At 52.7% G+C, this 19719-nt stretch overlaps 3 protein-coding genes across 7 annotated transcripts; 1 reads left to right on the forward strand and 2 right to left on the reverse strand.

Moving 5' to 3' along the window:
- Positions 1-2: 2 nt before the first annotated feature.
- Positions 3-6005, reverse strand: NELFE (negative elongation factor complex member E). 2 transcript variants are annotated; one of them, XM_003985953.5, is made up of 11 exons: positions 5870-6005; positions 5346-5428; positions 3875-3944; positions 3626-3771; positions 3062-3136; positions 2902-2939; positions 2378-2715; positions 2114-2258; positions 1905-1959; positions 1549-1651; positions 3-314 (listed from the first exon to the last, which is right to left on the reverse strand). In XM_003985953.5, exons 2-11 carry the CDS (start codon positions 5418-5420, stop codon positions 217-219), a joined length of 1143 nt encoding a protein of 380 aa, XP_003986002.2. In that variant the 5' UTR covers positions 5421-5428; positions 5870-6005; the 3' UTR covers positions 3-216. The 2 variants fall into 2 exon arrangements, with proteins under 2 accessions (XP_003986002.2, XP_023109526.2); XM_023253758.2 differs by lacking the exon at positions 5870-6005 and adding an exon at positions 5528-5830.
- A 48-nt stretch (positions 6006-6053) lies between these two features.
- SKIV2L (Ski2 like RNA helicase) lies at positions 6054-17403 on the forward strand. 2 transcript variants are annotated; one of them, XM_019830387.2, is made up of 28 exons: positions 6054-6190; positions 6271-6374; positions 6989-7098; positions 7179-7314; positions 7402-7516; positions 7635-7709; positions 7993-8046; positions 8146-8336; positions 8515-8643; positions 8868-9013; positions 9580-9726; positions 9858-9942; positions 10132-10238; positions 10816-10962; positions 11040-11136; positions 11319-11531; positions 11614-11724; positions 13468-13698; positions 14412-14549; positions 14716-14853; positions 14998-15102; positions 15446-15593; positions 15689-15815; positions 15966-16176; positions 16332-16442; positions 16522-16740; positions 16933-17073; positions 17162-17403. In XM_019830387.2, exons 1-28 carry the CDS (start codon positions 6169-6171, stop codon positions 17360-17362), a joined length of 3759 nt encoding a protein of 1252 aa, XP_019685946.1. In that variant the 5' UTR covers positions 6054-6168; the 3' UTR covers positions 17363-17403. The 2 variants fall into 2 exon arrangements, with proteins under 2 accessions (XP_019685946.1, XP_003986001.1); XM_003985952.5 differs by having other exon boundaries at positions 7197-7314.
- Positions 17404-17460: 57 nt separating this feature from the next.
- DXO (decapping exoribonuclease) lies at positions 17461-19716 on the reverse strand. Of its 3 annotated transcripts, none has more exons than XM_006931582.5 (7): positions 19574-19716; positions 18958-19326; positions 18552-18787; positions 18244-18463; positions 17991-18126; positions 17755-17849; positions 17461-17672 (listed from the first exon to the last, which is right to left on the reverse strand). In XM_006931582.5, the coding sequence occupies exons 2-7, from the start codon at positions 19311-19313 to the stop codon at positions 17522-17524; spliced, it is 1194 nt and encodes a 397-aa protein (XP_006931644.1). In that variant the 5' UTR covers positions 19314-19326; positions 19574-19716; the 3' UTR covers positions 17461-17521. The 3 variants fall into 3 exon arrangements, with proteins under 3 accessions (XP_006931644.1, XP_003986005.1, XP_006931643.1); XM_003985956.6 differs by having other exon boundaries at positions 19546-19686; XM_006931581.5 differs by having other exon boundaries at positions 19475-19617.
- Positions 19717-19719: the final 3 nt, after the last annotated feature.

Genomic DNA, 19719 nt, shown 5'->3' on the forward strand with positions numbered 1-19719 from the left:
CCTGTGTTCAAGATCCTTTTGGGGTAAGGGGGAGGGGAACGTGCACTGGCCATGTGTTACAACTGAGATAAAATCTAACAGCCGTTTTTAAAGGCTCAACCCCAATCCCAAGTGCTGAAAAACCAGAGGCTGAGGGAGATGTGTGAGCTTCCACCTCAGTGTTTTACTGAGACCAGTGTTGGCGCAGATGAGGCACACGGAATCCAGCTCCATTCCCTAGAAGCCATCCACAAGGTTCTCCTTGTAGACATCATCACTGTAGACAATCTGAGTCCTCTTGTCCCGGTGGCAACCCTTAGGGCTGTTCTGGACAGCTAGGGAGGGAGGAAAGGATTGGTTAAGGTCTGAAGCATTGCATCTGAGCACTGGTGAGGCCAGAGGCTCAGAGTCTGACCAGCTCACTCCTTGCCTTTGGCCCTTGGAAGCCCAATGTCAATGCTGCCCTCTGGTGGCCAGGCTGGCCTGTCCCCTTTGGCTCCCTTAGGCCAACCCATCCCCATGGCAAGGAGCACATGCTGTTATTGTGGCACATGCAGATACTGCAAGGAATGTTTTGTTCTTAGAACAGCTCCCAAAGGTAATCGTTGTGATAACTGAATGATGTTAACCCACTACATCAAAATATTAAAAATTAGAAGATCTCTGTAGCCCTTTGTTGACATGTTAGTCATTTCTTGTTCCTTCTTTTAGTTTGGAGGGCCACTCTTGCTCTGAACGCCCCTTTCTGCCTAACTCCTTTGCCAGGAAAGCCAACAGGTATAGTGGGCTATTCACACTAAGAAATGCTACTAGCCTCAATAGGGGAGCTCATTCTGGGTGTGGCTTTGGCCTAAAACATTCTTCGAGCCTCAGGTTGTTCCTTCCCCTTCTTTTTTTCCTCCCTACATCGACATGTCCCTCTTGCATCTCATCTCGGAGGATTCTATCCCTGCCATTCTGGGACTATAGTCACTCACCCCACACCAGCTTCCATTCTCTTGGATCTTTGTACCTAGTGACACTTCTATCACTACCCAGGTTCCATAGTTTGTGTTCTTTGGTTTTAATGGCCTCTGATGCTGCTCCCTGAATATCCCCCAGGCCCAGGCCTGCGTAATTTTTTTCTTCAAATTCAATCTTCCCTAAGATTACTACCATTTCGCAGCCACTCTGTGATACAGAGGACTGTGATCCATGTTTTCGGTCCTCACTTCACACACAAGTTCCAGATCTCTAATTTCAAATGCTTATTTTATAAAGCCAACTATACTCCACCTCAAAATAAACACGGTCATGTTCACTAACCTCACTCACTAACCTCACTCACTTCCACTTTCTTCCCTGTTCCAGTTATTACTGCTTTGGGAGTTGTTCTCAATCCTTCTCTCTCCTTCACACTAAGAAATCTTCCTCCATCTCTAACTGACAGAGTCTGACAATTCTCATTCCCATGGCCTCCACACAGATCCAGACATCTATCAACTCTAGGGAATCCTGGGACATGCAGGGGAGCAAAGAGAGGAGGCGAGCTGTGGGAAACAGGATGAAAGAGGAAGAATCCATTCTTACCAAGGGAGCCCCAGACAGACTTGCCAGTGGCAGCGTCCAGCATGGGCTGTTTGCGGGCAATGCTGACTTTGAGCTGTACGGACTCCACCTGGGTCCCGTTGAGCTGGGGAAGAAGAGGGGTGGAGGTAAAGGATGGGGGGGGGGGGGGGGAGAAACATTACAGACAAAGAAAAGGAGAATTTCCAAGAGTTGCCATCCTAGGAACAGACTAAGGATCTAAGAATACATTTCTTGTGTGGATAGAAAAAGACTTCCTCTATCAAGAGGAAATGATTTCCTCCTGGCTCCCAGTGTTTTAAAGAGAAAACATGAGGATGGCAGTAGGGATGGGAAGAACAGGTCTGGGAAGTCCCAACCTCAGCAACGGCCTGATCTGCTGATTCCATCTTTTCATAGGTGACGAAGGCACAGCTAGGATGAGAGAAAACAGGATCAGTAGAGGGCCTATGGGCTCTTGTGGACCCACCCAAACCCAGTGCTCATAGGCCACCGGAGATAGGCTGGTGTTCTCCCTCAAACCCAGGTCCTCCCAGGACTTATCATCTTGTCCCACTACCATCCTTACTTTCTGGGTGGGTCCATGGAGAGGTCAATGATGTTTCCAAAGGGAGAGAAGGCCCCACGGAGGAGGGTGGGTGTCATGTCCTCTCCATACACATAGAGAGTATTCCCCTTCCGAGGGGCCCTGCGTTCAGGGAACGAGTCCGACCCTGTGGGGTCAGGAGTCACAGTCACAACGTGCAACCCATCTCAGGCTCCACTTTAAGAGGCCACTTTAGTGGGACCTGCCTAAATCCTTTCACTTTTCCTACCAGCCCAGATCACTCACTGCGGAAAGGGCCCTCTCGTTCTCGATCACGGTCCCTGTCCCGATCGCGGTCCCTGTCCCGATCGCGGTCCCGTTCCCGATCTCGGTCTCGATCCCGTTCCCGATCTCGGTCTCTGTCTCGGTCTCGATCCCGTTCCCGATCTCGGTCTCTGTCTCGGTTCCGCTCACGACTGTGGTCCCGGCTGCGGCTTCGGGGAGGGGAGGCTGAGGAGCGGGCACCACCACGTTCTTCATAGCCCCAGTCAAAGCTTCGAGGAGGACCGTCACCAGCCCCTGGGCCCTCTGCCTCTTCCCCATCTGGCCCTAGTTCCCGAAGCCGATCACTGGAAGACACAAAACTGGGGAGAGGCAGACAGTGAGGATCAAAGGGGCCCTTTACTTCATCTTCCCAGACCCTGTGGAGACTCAACACTCCCTCTGCAGCCCCAGCTCCTTCCACTCCAGCCCTAAACCTCCCAAGGATCCAGGCAATTGACCTCCCCTACTCCCCCAATTGGGACTCAGTCCTCTCTTAGCTCTCTAACCTCTCATACAGAGATTTCCTCTGGGGCCGTCTGGATGACTGCAAAAGAAACCAAGGACAGTTAAGATGAGTCCTAGTTGATGGCATGTGACCCCAAATATGGGGGTCTCTCATTTTCCTCATTCCCCAACCTCTCAGGGACAGAGAGTTGAGAACCATACCTCCTGCAGATCGTCGTCAGCAGATATGCTTCTCTGGAACGGCTGGAAAGTGGGGACTGGCCCCTTCTCAGGGTCCTGGGAAGGTCGTAGAGGTCTACTTCAATGTGAGAGCAGAAGGCTGCCTAACCATGGGACAGAAGGGATTCCTCTTCCCTCACCCTCTTCTTGGCTTTCCTCTGGCCTTTTATCCTCCCTTTTAATTCCTTTGCACATTTATTATTTGATTATGTGGTGTTTTTCATAAGCGACCTAATATATACATAGAGTATTTAGCTTATCTGTACATTTCTTGGACCTGCTGACATCTTCAACCTGTTCAACTTCTCAGAACAACAAGACCCAGGAGCTCGAATATGTGCCACAGAATGTATGAGATACGGAATTTGGAAGTCAGTCAGTGTCTTCACATTTTACAGATAAGAAACCTGAAACTCGGACTGGTACGACAATTTTCCCAGAACTGAATAGGTATTACTTTCCCCCTAAATGTTACCTCCACTCCAACCTGGAAGGACGCCCTCTGAAGTCAAGGGTCCCCTGAACAATCCTTCTGCTTGTGCTCACCTTTAACTTCCCCTCTAGGGTTCGAGAACGTTTGAAGCCCGAGTTCTTGGTCTCGGCCTTGATGGCACTGATGGCTCCTGACTTCACCAGCTGCTTTGCCTGCTCTGTTGCCGTGGCTGTGTCCACCACAGGCTGCTCTGACAGTGCTGGAGTGGTGAGGGAAGGAGGCATTATTTTGGCCACGCTCTGAGAGAGGTCAGCGCCATGTTGCCCACTTCCAGTCTATCCCCAGTTCCCCCCGTCACTCACAGCGTTTCACACCGCCTTGGCTGGCTGTGCTGCTACTACTTTGCTTCTTCAGAGCCAACAATGCCTTTTTCTGGGAATGAGAGCGAGAAGAGAGGGGTTGGTGAGGGCCAGTCCCTGGCTAGGTCCTCTCCCAAGGTCCCTGGACACTTCACTCCAGGGGACGCCTTTCTCAGAAAACAATGCAAATGGTGTCCCTGGAGTGGTGCACTGAGGCAGCCCTACCACTCACACATGATTCACTGGATCATCTACAATACCAGCGATACGTAATCTAGCCAAACCATTGTATCCAGACGCTTTCCCAAGCCTCAGTTTTTGAAGTGGAAGAAAAGGAATTTGACCATGGACCAGAACCCTAAGACATGAGCTATAAGTAAGCATAAGCCTACATGCCTTTCTCAGGGGGCTTCATCCATTCATTCCCTGCATATTTAACAAGGACAAGACATTACTTTGTAACAGGGGTATGCAAGAGTATGAGACATTGTTCCTCCCCTTAAGAAGTCTGAGAAATAAGACCATTAGACACAATTATCAAGAGCGATCATAAGAGGCGCAAATTGCTTGTAGCTGAGAGCAAATAAGATTATCTGATGCCAAATGACTATTAAACTGGACCCTGGGTAGAAACTATGCAAAACAGATTGAAAGAAAAGGGCATTTTAGACAAAGAACACAGACTGGAAAAGATGTGGAAATAAGAAGGCTTTGGGAATGTATGTTTTGGGACTAGTGAATAGTTCTACCTGACTAGAAAGAGATGCCAAGGTAAGGCTGTGTTGTATAGACAATGGGAAACCACTGACAGGTTTTGAGAAAAAGAGAGACAGAGTTTTTTTGATTTCAGTGGTTCATTTTAATAAGAGTGAAGGAAGTCTGTCCAAAAACACACTGAGCAGCTTCTTGAGAAACCATTACAACAGACTACGTGAGCGTCAACAAAAACCTGATCTACGGAATACGCGGGAAAAAATAAACAAAAGACATTACTTCAGAGTAAGAATCAAGAAGACCTGGCAAACGTTTGGCCATGCAAATAGTGGAGATGTCAGAGAGGAGATTTTGATTCCAAACACATGGGAAAACTGAATATAGTCAGTCCTATATGGAAGATCAAGAAAAGGAACTAAGTTAGAATAGATAGAAAGATGATAGCTAGCTGCAACACTGGGAATCTGCAGGCTATCAGCAAGAGCTCGGATAGAATTGAAAAAACAAACCTGGAGATTACCACCCCTGTGGTGGTACTAAAAGCCATGGAAAAGTTAGACAACTCGATGGCAGAATACACAGAAGAGAGAGAAGGCATACATCAAGACTTGGGAAGAGCCCCCTTGTGAGGCTTCGCGGAGAGGAGGTATGTCTCCAGGTATGAGCTGGAAGAACCCCCCATCCCTCACACTCACCCCAGGTGTTCTCAAGAGTGTAGAGTCTGTGAAAGGTTGGGCCACGCCCCCACACACTCCCTCACCTTTTTCTTGAGTTTGTTGAATTTCTTCTGCAGAGCCTCCTCCTCCTCGCTCAGTCCGGGGGGTATCACCAACATGGTGGCTCCTGGTTCAGGGGCAGGGCCCAAGACATCTTTCTCCACTGTCACCGCCCAGGGTTCACACGCCGTCCACACTGCACCCAACCACACCCTTCCAGGCCTACCTACTCCTGTCTTTTGCCTCTCCCTACCCCTTGCTTAAACCAGGCTGCCATCCAAGCCCCCGCTCGTCGGATTCAACCAGCATTCCCTCTTCTCTCCAGGAATCACGGCCACCAGCGCCTTGAGGGACCAAGTGGCCCGGGAAGGGAGAAGCACCCCTTCCGTCGCCAAGACGATGGCATCAGACACCCCCTACCCCCGCTGGGGTTAGTATGGCAACCGCGGGTTCCAAACGGTACAGGAGGCAGTGGAACCCCCGCAGCGCTCTCAGAGCAACGAAAAGGGGAAGAAGAGAGAAGGAGCTCGTTAAAAAGGGGCGAACGGTGAGAAGGAGAACACCTTACCTGAGGGGGCGGTAACCGGGGTCCCACGGTCTCGGGCGGCGCCCGCGCGGGCAACGGAGAGCTGGCTCAGAGCGATGACGTCGCGAGGGGTGGAGAACGCGGTAACCAAGACGGCTCAAGGCTACACACTTCCGCCCGGCACTTCCCCGGCTCAGGTCAGCCTCTCGGTAGCGCTCATCCCCACCCGGGCGGGGGTGTGTGACGGAAGTCGCCTCCACTTCCGCCCGCTTTGGGGCGGGGCTTACCCCTAGGATTCTCGTTGCACTTCCGGTCTGCCCTGCAGCTGCTTGGGCTCCAAGATGATGGAGACGGAGCGACTTGGTGAGGGGGAGGGGGTGGAAAGAACGAGTGTTAAGGGGGGGGTGGCCCTTGACCTTTGACCTCTGACCTTCCCTCTGTAGTGCTGCCTCCTCCAGATCCCTTGGATCTGCCCCTTCGGCCTGTGGAGCTGGGATGCACAGGGCACTGGGAGCTGCTGAATGTGCCTGGGGCTCCAGAGAGCACAGTGAGTGACTTTTGACCCTAACCTTTGACCCACTTTGAGCTTAAAACCTCCTCCACCATCCTTACTGTTGGACCCTAGCATAACCTCATTCTCCTGTCTCTGGATTCCTGTCATCTGGGCCTGCCTTGTGCTGGACAGACCCCAGCCCAGTGGATTGTGCTTCCAAATGTGTTTTTTCTTTTTGGAGTCACCTGTCTCCAAGCACCAGGGCACTTTGTTGGTGGCTAGGCTTTGAGGCCCTGACTCTCATCCTTAGTCCTGGGCCCCCTATTCCTAAAACTAGTGGTTCTCAAATTTAAGTGTACATCATAATTAGTGGGGATGGGGGATTTTTAAAAATACAAATTCTTAAGCGCAGCCCCAGAGATTGTGGAATGATTGTATTTCATGTTGTATCGTACTGTTTTAGTAACCACTGCTCCAGGTAAATCAGTAAGTAGCAGGTAGTTTGCCCTGTAAAGCAAGATAATCTTTGGAAAACATTGCTTCAGCTTGACAGTCCTAGTCGGTCTAGAATGTCTACCATTTCTGGTTTCAACACAAATCACATCACTTTCTTGTCTATGTCTTCTGTTCTCTCCTTACCTAATGCCTTTCGTCTTGTCCTTTACCAGCTTCCCCACGGCCTCCCTCCCTGTGCCCCCGATCTGCAGCAGGAAACAGAGCAGTTGTTTTTATCATCTCCAGCCTGGTTGCCTCTGCATGGTGTGGAGCACTCAGCCCGGTGAGGGGTCTGGAGGGGCCTGGACTAGGGAGATGGCCCCTGAAGGAAACTGGGAGAGGAGAGAAAGAAGACCTGAAAAGTGTTTTCATTTTCTGCAGAAAATGGCAGAGGAAGATGGATCCCTGGTCCCTCCTGGCCACACTGGGGGCCCCTGTCCCCTCAGACCTTCAGGCCCAAAGACACCCAACCACAGGCCAGATACTGGGCTACAAAGAGGTAAGAGGTCAGGGGCCGTAAGAAGCAGAGTTGGGAAAGGGTCCGAGGCAAGCTCAGCCTCACTGGGGCTGTGGTCTCTTGCCTCAGGTCCTGCTGGAGAATACAAACCTATCGGCCACCACCTCCTTGTCTCTTCGCCGGCCCCCAGGGCCCGTCTCCCAGTCCCTGTGGGGGAATCCAACACAATACCCTTTCTGGCCAGGTGACTTGTGGAAAATGGGGTGGTAGGAGAGGGTGCCCTCAGTCTCCAGGAAAGAGTTCCCCACCCATCTCGTATCACCCCCACCCCATGAATCCCTGTTTGTCTACCCTCTCCCCAGGTGGAATGGATGAGCCTACCATAACAGATCTGAGCACTCGGGAGGAGGCTGAGGAAGAGATAGACTTTGAGAAAGGTGAGGCGGTGCCAGGAGGGACCCTTGGGAGTAGGGCTGTGAGTCAGCCCTGAGGAAGAGGGGCCCAAGCCTATCAGTGGGCCACTGTTAGTCCTCTGTGCCTTTGAGAAAATTAGGGAAAGGCACCCTTGTCATAACAGTCTTTACTGTCATCTGTTGGAAAGATGGCAAAGAACCCCATTTTCAATGTCTCTGCTGTGAATGGCATCCTGTAGCATTAGGTATCGTATGACTTGTATGACTCTGTGCACTAATGCTGATTCTCTTTGTCCTTGTTTTTCAGATCTTCTTACTGTCCCACCTGGCTTCAAGAAAGGTGTGGACTTTGCACCGAAGGGTGAGTTTTAGTTTTGAGGTGGAGTGTAGGAGTGGTGGCCTTCTCCAGTGGAACAGAGATGGACATGACCAGGTTTCACTTTTTGCCTTTGCTCCTCAGATCACCTGGCTCCAGCTCCCGGCTTGCTCAGCCTCAGCCGTTTGCTGGAACCTCTGGATTTGGGGGGGGGCGATGAGGATGAGAGTGAGACAGTGGGCCAGCCAGGAATTCCCAGAGGAGACACTGTTTCAGCACCCCCCTGCAGTCCTTCCCTGGCCCGAGCAAGCAGCTTGGAGGACCTAGTGTTGAAGGTTGGTGGTTTTGGGCAGTTGAGGCAGGAAAGAAGAGGCCTTACTGGGGGGCTGGGGGTGGGGGTGGGGCGGCTGGCTTGGTTGGGTCTAAGAGGAAAACCGGAGCATCTTTGGGGAGGAGTGGTAACAGAGAGCTCTCTGACTGTATCTTTATCACCTCTACCCCTGGCTTTTCCAGGAAGCATCCACAGCTGAATCCCCCCCAGAGCCCCCCAAACCCCTGCCTCAGGAGCAGTGGGCTATTCCCGTGGATGTCACCTCCCCTGTTGGTGATTTCTACCGCCTCATTCCCCAGCCTGCTTTCCAGGTAGTGTGGCCCAGTCCTCACATGCTCCCCTACCTCCTCCCCGCTGCTCCCTTCATCTCCTCTCCCCACAGAGGCCAGATGCCTTCTAGCTTAGTCTTGGGCCTCATTCCCAGCCTTGCTTCGCTCTGGCATGCCAGAGCCACCTTGCATGCCCCTAGAACTGGAGGCAGGAGGGCCCCTTTCCTTTTTCTGGCCTGGCCCCCATCTATTTCTCTCTCCCACAGTGGGCATTTGAGCCAGATGTGTTTCAGAAACAGGCCATCTTGCACCTGGAGCGGCATGACTCTGTCTTTGTAGCAGCTCACACATCTGCGGGGAAGACGGTTGTGGCTGAATATGCCATTGCCCTTGCCCAGAAACACATGACACGGTATAGGTCCCCTCCCTAGCCTCTTCCTTCACCAGCTGGCCCTGTGTTCTCCTGCACCCTTTCTAAGTGTCATCTCTTCCCCACCGCTACCTCATCCTTCAGATGGGAGGTTTGGGGAAAGACTGAGATAGGGCCAGGAGTGGAGTGGGAAGGTGTGGCGGGGAGAGCAGTTAGAAGACCTGCGTGGGGTGCCTGGATAGCTCAGTTGGGTAAGCATCCAACTTGGGCTCAGGTCATGATCTCGTGGTTCGTGGGTTTGAGCCCCACATCGGGCTGACAGTGCAGAGCCTGTTTGGGATTCTCTGTCTCCCTCTCTCTCTCTGTCCCTCCCCTGTTCGCACTCTGTCTCTCTCAAAGATAAATAAATAAATGTTTAAAATAAAAAAAAAAAGGAGATCTGGGTCAGCTTTGGAAGAGTTTTTGTGGGGTCGTGTCATGAAGGAGAATGTGAGGCCAGTTCAGGGGGGGAAGGGAGGCACCTGGGTTCTGGCATGCTTCTGTGGGGGCTTGGGGTGGAAGGGCAGTGCTGACCAGGAGGTGGTGCTGACTTCATGCCCTCTTCCCAGCACCATCTACACTTCGCCCATCAAGGCCCTGAGCAACCAGAAGTTCCGAGACTTTCGAAACACTTTCGGAGATGTGGGGCTGCTCACTGGGGACGTACAGCTGCACCCGGAGGCCTCCTGCCTCATTATGACGACAGAGATCCTTCGGTGAGAGATAGGCACTTAACACGGGTGGATTTTTGGTCAGGAAGGTTAGGCTGCTCTGGACAGCACGTTGACTGAGAACAGGGTGGAGACAGGAGTCACTGGGGAATCAGCCTTTGGCCTCTTCTCCCCAGCTCCATGCTGTACAGCGGTTCAGATGTCATCCGGGACCTAGAGTGGGTCATCTTTGATGAGGTTCACTACATCAACGATGCTGAGGTAAGAGGCCTGGGGGCCCCACACCCCAATAGTCCTCTCCTGTGGGTCTAGATCGCACATCCTGGTGCACACACCTTTGTGGACCTTAACTGCCTTCTTTGCCCTCAAATGTAACCCTGGGCACTTCCCCAGGGGCAGAAGGGCAGTCCCCTCTGAGCTGACAGTGACCGGTCTTCTCTCTCTGCCCAGCGTGGGGTTGTATGGGAGGAAGTGCTTATCATGCTCCCTGACCATGTCTCCATCATCCTTCTGAGTGCTACCGTCCCCAATGCCCTTGAGTTCGCTGACTGGATCGGGTGAGATGCGTGCCCTGGGATGCTTGGATGAAGGGAGCTGCAGCATTCCTTGGTTAGGGGTGGGGGTGAAGACTGCCACAGCAAGGAGAGTGTCTTGGGGGTGGAGAGGAGGGAGGGTTGGGGCTGGGGCACGTGTCTGACTCAGGCAACTGCAGGACCCCACTTGGACCCAGATCATTTTGTGTCTTGGGAGATGGGATGATGGGGCCACCTTCCAGTCTGGCTCTCAGAAAAAACTGGGTGAAGCTTGGGGTGCCTGGGTGGTTCAGTCAGTTAAGTGTCTGACTTTGGCTCAGGTCATAATCTCATGGTTTGTGGATTGATCCCCATGTCGGGCTCTGTGCTGACAGCTCAGAGCCTGAAGCCTGCTTCAGATTCTGTGTCTCCCTCTGTCTCTGGCCCTCCCTTGCTCATGCTCTGTCTCACTCTCTCTTTCAAAAATAAACAAACATTTAAAAAAAACTAAAAAAAAAAAAAAAAAAAAAAAAGACTGGGTGAAGCTGGAGGGGGAAGGTGGTGGGGATGTGGGTTACTTCTCGCACTCTTGCCACTGACCTGCTCATTTCTACCCATTCAGGCGACTGAAACGGCGCCAGATCTATGTGATCAGCACTGTTGCCCGTCCCGTACCCCTGGAGCATTATCTCTTCACAGGGAACAGCCCCAAGACCCAGGGGGAGCTCTTTCTGTTGCTGGACTCCCGAGGTGCCTTCCACACAAAGGGGTAAGCTGGTGATGGGGCAGAGTCAGGGCTGAGTCCGCCGGGTGTGACTGTGATCAGTGACCCTCCCTGTGCGCCAGGTACTATGCAGCTGTGGAGGCCAAGAAGGAGCGGATGAGCAAACATGCCCAGACCTTTGGGGCCAAACAGCCCACGCATCAGGGGGGGCCTGCACAGGTGAGAACCGGTAGGCTTTGTGCCTGCTGCCCCCTGTTTCTCATTCTTCCCTTGTTCCCCAGAGGTTTGGACTTGAGCTTTGAGTACCATCTGACTTGATACTGCTTTACCACCCCTCCCCTCACTTTGGCCCCGACTGGTTCAGGGACTCAACCTTTGCCGCTTTCTGCCCCCTTCCCCAGGACCGCGGTGTGTACCTATCCCTCCTGGCCTCCCTCCGCACCCGTGCACAGCTGCCTGTGGTCGTGTTCACCTTCTCGCGGGGTCGCTGTGATGAGCAAGCCTCGGGCCTCACCTCCCTGGACCTCACCACAAGTTCAGAGAAGAGTGAAATTCACCTCTTCCTGCAGCGCTGCCTTGCTCGCCTCCGTGGCTCTGACCGCCAGCTGCCCCAGGTGTGGATGGGGGTCTTGAAGACTGATGGGGATAGGATTCTCCACCACCCTATCCCTGATCATGGACCTTGGCTCCCTGCAGGTCCTGCACATGTCTGAGCTCCTGCACCGTGGCCTGGGTGTGCACCACAGTGGCATCCTGCCCATTCTTAAGGAGATCGTGGAGATGCTTTTCAGTCGAGGCCTGGTCAAGGTACACACACTGGTAGAAGAAGGACTCTTCAGAGCACTCGTTGCTCCCTTACGGGTTGCCCAGAGGGTGGAGGGGCAGGGCTCAGATAGGACCGTGCGGTGGTTAAGAGCTTGGGCTCTAGGTCCAGATTGCCTGGGTGTGCATCCCGGCTTCTCTACTTACTCACCGTGTGACCCCAGGCAGATTACTTAACCGTCCCGAACTTTAGCTTTGCTATCTTAAAATGGAGATGCACAGAATAGGCACAGGTGGTATTCAGAAGGGAAACCCAAAAAGTTAGCAAGCCTACAAAAAGTTACTAGTCATCAGAAAAATGCAAATTAAAATAGTCACGAGAGATGACGTTATAGCTACTAGACTGGTAAAATTTAGGAAACTGGCTAAGGCCAAGTGTTGCCAAAGACGTAGGAGACTAGAGGATTATGGGAACTCTTATATAGGTGTAGCCTGTCTGGAGTGCACCCTGGCATTCATGAGGCAAAAATATGTACAATGTACTCTTTGATCCTAAATTCCATGTCTGGATATATACTGCAAAGAAGTTCTCACCCTAGTCTCTGAGGGAACATGTCCTCTCTCCTTTGTTGGCTGTAATCTTGTGGTAGGGTGCTGGCGGTACCAAGGTACCCTTCACTGGGAGGGCAGGGAGGTCACTGTATGGGATGCATGCCACGGTGCTCTGCAGGAGCTGGAAACAATGGATTAGGTATAACCACAGGAATGGGGATGGGCATTGAAAACACTATGTGGAGAAATTAGCTAATTAATTAATTAATTAATTATTTTTGTTTAGAGTGTAGTTGACACACAATGTTTCATTAGTTTCAGGTGTACAACATGGTAATTCATTGTCTGTTTATAAAATAAACATAAGTTTATATTTTATGCTGTATTCACCACAGTTGTAGCTGCCGTCTGTCACCATACACCGCTACCAGGATATCATTGACTGTATTCCTTATGCTGTGCGTTTTGTGCCTGTGACTTACTCATTCCTTGACTGGAAGCCTGTATCTCCCACTTTCCTTCACCCATTTTGTCCATTTCTTCTGGCAATCATCAGTTTGTTCTCTGTATTTATAGGTCTGATTCTGCTGTTTGTTTCTTTATTCATTTGTTCTGTTTTTTAGATTCCACATGAGTGAGATCATATGGTATTTGTCTTCTTCACTCTGACTTATTTCACTTAGCATACATTCTGCCCTATTTGTCTGTCCATGTTGTCACACATGGCAAGATCTCATCCTTTTTTATGGTTACATAATACTCTAACATACACACTGCATCTTCCTTATCCATTCACGTATTGATGAATACTTGGGTTGCTTCCATATCTTAGCTATTGTAAATAATGCTGAAATAAACATAGGGGTATGTATATCTTTTTGAATTAGGGTATAATGGTCTTTAACACAAGTCATGAATTATATGCACCCAAAACAAGATACAATCTGGAAGAATACATTCACACAAAAAGATACTCTAAATACATTGGGATGATTGACGGTGGGGAGATGGGAATTGGATATGGGGGTTATAAGAAAAGAAGTAGGTAGCCAGATAGACAAAGTGAAAATGATAGTACTTGCTCTATAGTTTTGCTCTGAGAGTTATTAAATGAGATCCTGTGAGTTAACTGGGACCATGCCTGGTGCCTACTCAGCCGTGGCTACAGAGTAAGGTACACTTGGCCAGGGCTGGGTGTCTGTGTGTAGCCCCTTTACTGATCTTCTCCCATCCCAGGTCTTGTTTGCTACGGAGACCTTTGCCATGGGTGTTAATATGCCTGCTCGAACAGTGGTGTTTGACTCTATGCGGAAACACGATGGCTCCACCTTCCGGGATCTGCTACCTGGAGAGTATGTGCAGATGGCAGGTCGGGCAGGCCGGAGGGGCCTGGACCCCACCGGCACTGTCATCCTGCTCTGCAAGGGCCGTGTGCCTGAGATGGCAGACCTGCACCGCATGATGATGGTGAGTCAGGGCAGTATGAGGCTGAGCTGGGAGGGCCCCAGCTCTGGGGACCTGCTGGATTCTCTCTTCCAACCCTCTTCCCCTCTCTCTTCTTTCTACGGTTGACCCTTGAACAGTGTAGGGTTAGGGGGTACTGACCTCCTGCACAGTCAGATATCCACATACAACTTTTGGCTCCCGAAAAACTTTACTGCTAATAGCCTATACTGTTGGCTGGAAGCCTTACCAATAACAGACAGATGATGAACACCTATTCGTATATGTGTTATTTGCTGCATTCTTATAATAAAGCTAGCGATAAGAAAACATTGTGAAGAAAATTATAGGAGAGAGAAAATACTTAACAGAACTGGACAGTATTTATTGAAAAAAATACACGTGTAGGTAGACCCCTATTGTTCAAGGGTCAACTGTACTTTTTTCTTTTGCCTGGGAGAAACCAAAGTCAGAGCAAGCAAATCCAAGGATTAGACTGAATCTCACACCTTGTGGTCTTTTGTCATTGTGAAGACAGAACTAGGTAAAACCTTTGAGGGTCTATTTATTTAGGTTTGTTCCCTTATCTCACAGAGGAGGTGAGTAAGCAGTTTGTCTAGGGTCCCATGGTCACAGCATGGGGACTAGATCTGCTACGAGCAGAGCCGATCCCCAGAGGGCTGGCTGGGGGGCAGCAGGTCCCACACCAATCTCACTGCTTCTCTGATGTGGCCCAGGGAAAGCCATCGCAGCTGCAATCTCAGTTCCGCCTCACATACACCATGATCCTGAACCTGCTGCGGGTGGACGCCCTCAGGGTGGAAGACATGATGAAGAGGAGCTTCTCCGAGTTTCCATCCCGCAAGGACAGCAAGGTGAGGAGGTTGGGATGACCAGTATACCCAGCAGCATGTTGGGACAAGGGAAGCCAGGCTGAGAAGTGGATATCTAGAGACCACCTAGAAGGTGGGATGAAGGTGGGGAGCGTGGCGTCCTGGGCCTGGAAACTCTCCTTTCATACCTTGCCACACTTCCACCCAGGCCCATGAACAGGCTCTAGCTGAACTGACCAAGAGACTAGGGACCTTAGAGGAACCTGATACGACTGGCCAACTGGTTGACCTGCCTGAGTATTACAGCTGGGGGGAGGAACTGACAGAGACCCGGAGCCTGATCCAGGTGAATGAGTGTTGTGGGGGTGATGGAGGAAGGGAGGAAGAGAATGCCACACACTGGGTGCTCCTGAACCTAGTCCCAACCTATTCTCAGTGTCCCTGTGATGCTTCCTTCATTATCCCTTTTGTGCATGTCCCCACTCTTCAGCGACGCATCATGGAGTCTGTGAATGGGCTGAAATCTCTCTCAGCAGGAAGGGTGGTGGTTGTGAAGAATCAGGAGTATCATAACACATTGGGTGTTATCTTGCAGGTGAGGGCAATGGAAATTTAGACCCCAGAGGGAGGGAGCCATATCTCCCATCTTCCTTACTTGGTGGGGGCAATTGTAGTCACAGCAGTGCACTCATTTTCCCCTCCTGCCCTCCTTTCTCTCCCATTGCCACCACTTCATGCCTACCTCCTTGTCCTCCCTGCCCCCACTGCCCTCCTCCCTCTCACCCCTGAAGACTGTTCAGATTGACTTGGCTACCAGTCCAACCCAGAGATGGGCTCTGCAGTTGCTCTGTGGTCCCTGCCTGAGGGTGGGGACCTGGTCTCTATCTTTGATGTCCACTCCTCACATTGCCCTGGCCTGGCCTCCCCACCTACCCTAGGTCTCCTCAAATTCCACCAGCAGGGTGTTTACAACCCTGATCTTGTGTGATAAGCCTGTGTCTGAGGACCCACAGGAGAGGGCATCAGCCACCCCAGATGTGCCCTACCCAGATGACCTTGTGGGATTCAAGCTGTTCCTGCCTGAAGGTGAGCATGGGGCAGATGTCCGGGTTCCTGACAGCAGTGTAGGCAGGATGTTTGGGTCCACGGCAAGGGTTGACCCTGCTCTTCCCTTTTCACAGGGCCCTGTGACCACACAGTGGCCAAGCTCCAGCCAGGAGACATGGCTGCCATCACCACCAAGGTGCTCCGGGTGAATGGGGAAAAGATCTTGGAGGACTTCAGCAAGAGGCAGCAACCAAAATTCAAGTCAGAGATGGCTGGGGAGATCTTTTTCCTGGGGAGGGGACCGTGTAATGGAGTGTAGGGAGGGGTGGTTGGGGTGTCTCCCCAGCCAGAGAAGGCTTCTCTGGAAAGGAACACTTTGCCCTAGGTCTTAAGACCTTGCTCCTTCCTCAGGAAGGATCCTCCCATTGCGGCTGTGACCACTGCTGTCCAGGAACTGCTGCGTTTGGCTCAGGCCTACCCAGCGGGACCCCCTACCCTTGACCCTGTCAATGACCTGCAGCTCAAGGATGTGTCAGTGGTTGAGGGAGGGCTCCGGGCCCGGAAGCTGGAGGAGCTGATCTGGGGGGCTCAGTGTGTGCACAGTCCCCGTTTCTCTGCCCAGGTAGGGTCCTGCATGCCAGCTCCCAAGCTCAGAGGGGGAATTTTCCCTTCTGTTCTCCTCTAGACCAGCCACCCCATCTCTGCCCTTGTCCTCAGTGCCTTCCTGCCTTGGGGCAAGGGGAAGGCTAACATGCTTCTGCTGCTGGCTTTCTGCAGTACCTGAAGCTGCAGGAGCGAATGCAGATACAGAAGGAGATGGAGCGACTACGTTTCCTGCTGTCAGATCAGTCACTGTTGCTGCTCCCAGAGTATCACCAGCGAGTAGAGGTGGGAGGGGCAGGGGTGGGGGCAGGGGGCTAGTGACAGAGAAGAGAACAGGCTCCCAACACCTACCATCTTTCTTCAGGTGCTCAGAACCCTGGGTTATGTAGACGAGGCAGGCACCGTGAAGCTGGCAGGGCGGGTGGCTTGTGCCATGAGCAGTCACGAGCTGCTTCTCACTGAGCTCATGTTTGACAACGCTCTGAGTGCCCTGCGGCCAGAAGAGATTGCAGCCCTGCTCTCTGGCCTGGTCTGCCAGAGCCCTGGGGACCCTGGGGAGCAGCTCCCAAGCACCCTCAAACAGGTATGGGATACCCACCCCACTTTCTCTCCCTTGGCTGTGGCATTCCCAATCCCCACCCCCAAGTATTCCCCAGGTGAACCCTCCAGCCCTGTTAAGTGCCTCAAAGAGCTGGAATGGCTTCTTCCTTGATCTGGGGCTCCGCACTCCTAAAGAAGGAAGGCAGGGTCTGAGCCTCTCCTTGGCCATCTGCAGGGAGTGGAACGTGTCCGGGCCGTGGCCAAGCGGATTGGTGAGGTCCAGGTGGCCTGTGGCCTGAACCAGACTGTGGAGGAATTTGTCGGGGAGCTGAATTTTGGGCTGGTAGAGGTGGTGTACGAGTGGGCCCGGGGCATGGTGAGTAACTGGGGCTTTGTGGCTGGCTGGCTAGGGGAGAGGCTACCCAGGTCTAACACACTCAGTCCTCACCCTGCTTCTTCCACAGCCCTTCTCTGAGTTGGCAGGGCTGTCGGGGACTCCTGAGGGCCTGGTGGTCCGTTGCATCCAGCGCTTGGCCGAGATGTGTCGCTCGCTGAGGGGGGCGGCCCGCCTGGTAGGAGAACCTGTGCTAGGTGCCAAGATGGAGACGGCAGCTACTTTGCTGCGGAGGGACATCGTCTTTGCAGCCAGCCTATACACTCAGTGAGTGGCCTGTGTAAAAATGTAGTAATAAAACAGCAAACCACCTGTGTGTACTTCAACTGTTGGGCAGAGACAACTCGGCGCAAAAAACACAGCAGGAAGAACCGCCTAGAAATAGGCTTTTATCTGTGCACACGGAGACAGGACCAGCCCCTCTGAAGTCTCAGTTCTTGGGGGAAGGCGTCTTGGGGGGTGATGGGAGGTCTTGTGTCATGGCTTCCACATACCACGTGGGCAGGAAGGCATAGGGTGCATCTTGATGTTTCGACACTGTGACTGGGCTGCCAGGCTCCCAGGAGAAGAGATAGACGAGCCTAGGGGGCACATGGAGTCACAAGTTGAGGACTGGAGGCAAACTTCTAGGACCCGGAGGGCAGGGGCAGATGAATGCCTCACCTGGGGTCGTCCTGGACAACTGTGTTCTGGGCAAAGCTAAGGAAGGCGGCACAGAAGTTCATGCACACGGAGGGATTCCAGCCATCACGGTCATTCTGCAGAGGGCCGAGGAGGAGGCAGAACACAGGCAGTGAAGGTGAGGCCAGAGAAGGGGCAAGGTGGACTGTGACCCGGGACACTGGACCTGTGGTCTTGGTGTGGGGGTATAGGTGGGAGCTGTAACACCACTGCCTTACCCTGACATACTCGAACATCTCCATAGTAGGAAAGGTCTTGAGGGAACAGATGAAACCCTCTGGGTTACGGAAGCCAGCAACGACATTTGGGATGCCCAGAAGGAATGACTGAGCCCACCATTTCAGAAGCTTGTGTCTGTCAGGAAAGGCAAGGGGTCAGTAGGACCCTTCCTTCACCGTCTAGCCTCTTCCCCCAAGTCCAATTTCCAGCTGTCTGTTCTAGGTTCTCACCCTGCCCACCCCCATCCTGAACCTGTAGAAGCTCCTCCATTGGCCAGGGCTGTGCATCTCTTTGGAGGTCTTGAGCTCCACATAGCAGGTGGGGGGCTGTGTGGATGGGGCCTGAGGGTCTATACAGTCTACCTCCCCTGAGAAGAGCAGAGGGTGGTTTCCCAGGCGGCTGCGTAGCACAGAGCAGAAGGCCACATTGGTGTTAACCTCCCCAGAGGGGTCCGGGGAGCTTCCAGGTTTGTCTGCATAAGGAGAAAAGCAGCAACAGGGGTGGGGGCTTTCAGTCTCTGGGGAAGGGGGAGGGGGCTACAGAGCAGGGGCAACTCTCACCTGCGCACATGTATTGCTCAAACTTGTACCCCATGTACATAAGCTCTCGGAGGAGGGGTGGCCGGGCAAGCCTCTGGGCCCGAGCTGCCGGCGTCTCTACCTCACTCAGGTACAGTGTCCCCTGGAAGCGGGAGGCCGCCAGCTGCCAGCCCTCCTGCCGCTCATACGGTGTCGTCAGCAATTTTGTCAGGTGCCCTCGCCATGTCACTATGGCCCCTGCCAGCCAGCCTGGACCCCTGAGAGGGAGGAGTTAGAAGCTGAAGGTCTGACACAAGGATTAACTCAGATGACTTCCCCAAAGAATATCCTAAATTCTTTCCAAAGACTGAACTCCAGTTTTCACTCTCCTAATTTTAGAGGGTAGGTGCAGGTCTCTAGATCTACTTGTGTGCTATGCTTTGCTCACCCCTCCAGCTGGCCTCGGTGATCCAGGAGCCAACGTAGCAGGTGATCCAGCCCCTCTCGGATCTCCTCGTCCCTAGGCTGGTATCGATCAGGGTATCCGTCTCTGAGGTCAAAGTTGGGGCCTTGACCATTGGTAGGGGGTGGGCTGTAGTAGCGCAAGGCTTGAGCATCTCCATGGTACTGGCGTTGTGCATCCAGGGAGAAGCAGCCCAGTTCGGAAGGGCGCCGGTAGAAAGGGAAGGGCCCAGAGTACAGGGCGGGGTCTGTGGGCATTGAGGGTGCTGGGCCGGGGAGTTTGTTCCGAGGCTCAGCTACCTCTATGTTTTCCCCTCTTCTCTTGGTCCCTCTGCGATCCATGAGGTCCTGAGAACTGGGGGGTTGGGAAGTTACCCTTTTACAAAGGAGGCCCGGAAAAGGGGGACTCTGGTTCAGGACTAAGCTGGCCTCCGGATGGCCAGGCTCTGGTCCTGAAACAGAACCAAGGCTAGGTGCACATCCCACCTTTTCCCTTGACTTACACCCCCACCTCCAGATGCTCCAAACTCAGCTGAGGAAGGCTGCCTGGGCTTCAGATCGAGGATCTGGTTACCTCAGAGCCCGCCAACCTGGACCTCTACCTCTGTGGAGCTAAGACGTCACGGCAGGTGTGTCCAGAAGTCGGGGAGGTATGCAAGGGTGGTTTCCGCACTCCTAGACGCAATCATTCGGCGACAGGGACGGGCAGACCCCTCGGGGGCGGGCAGGGGGTGCGCTTTACCCGGGG

This window comes from Felis catus, chromosome B2 (assembly GCF_018350175.1).
Source record: "Felis catus isolate Fca126 chromosome B2, F.catus_Fca126_mat1.0, whole genome shotgun sequence".
Classification (NCBI taxonomy): Eukaryota; Metazoa; Chordata; class Mammalia; order Carnivora; family Felidae; genus Felis; species Felis catus.

What these genes read in the sequence shown, in the direction of transcription:
- DXO (XM_006931582.5), bottom strand. Translation starts at nt 19,313, where the DNA reads ATGGATCGCAGAGGGACCAAGAGAAGAGGGGAAAACATAGAGGTAGCT. An exon ending in CACCGAGGCCAGCTGGAGGG is followed by an intron (nt 18,788 to 18,957) that starts GTGAGCAAAGCA and finishes CCTCCCTCTCAG; the next exon opens with GGGTCCAGGCTGGCTGGCAG. An exon ending in GTTGTCCAGGACGACCCCAG is followed by an intron (nt 17,673 to 17,754) that starts GTGAGGCATTCA and finishes TGTGCCCCCTAG; the next exon opens with GCTCGTCTATCTCTTCTCCT.
- NELFE (XM_003985953.5), bottom strand. Translation starts at nt 5,420, where the DNA reads ATGTTGGTGATACCCCCCGGACTGAGCGAGGAGGAGGAGGCTCTGCAG. An exon ending in AGGAAATCTCTGTATGAGAG is followed by an intron (nt 2,716 to 2,901) that starts GTTAGAGAGCTA and finishes GCCTCTCCCCAG; the next exon opens with TTTTGTGTCTTCCAGTGATC. An exon ending in CAGATCAGGCCGTTGCTGAG is followed by an intron (nt 1,652 to 1,904) that starts GTTGGGACTTCC and finishes CTTCTTCCCCAG; the next exon opens with CTCAACGGGACCCAGGTGGA.
- SKIV2L (XM_019830387.2), top strand. Translation starts at nt 6,169, where the DNA reads ATGATGGAGACGGAGCGACTTG. An exon ending in GGTGTGGAGCACTCAGCCCG is followed by an intron (nt 7,099 to 7,178) that starts GTGAGGGGTCTG and finishes AGACCTGAAAAG; the next exon opens with TGTTTTCATTTTCTGCAGAA. An exon ending in ACGAGTGGGCCCGGGGCATG is followed by an intron (nt 17,074 to 17,161) that starts GTGAGTAACTGG and finishes CTTCTTCCACAG; the next exon opens with CCCTTCTCTGAGTTGGCAGG.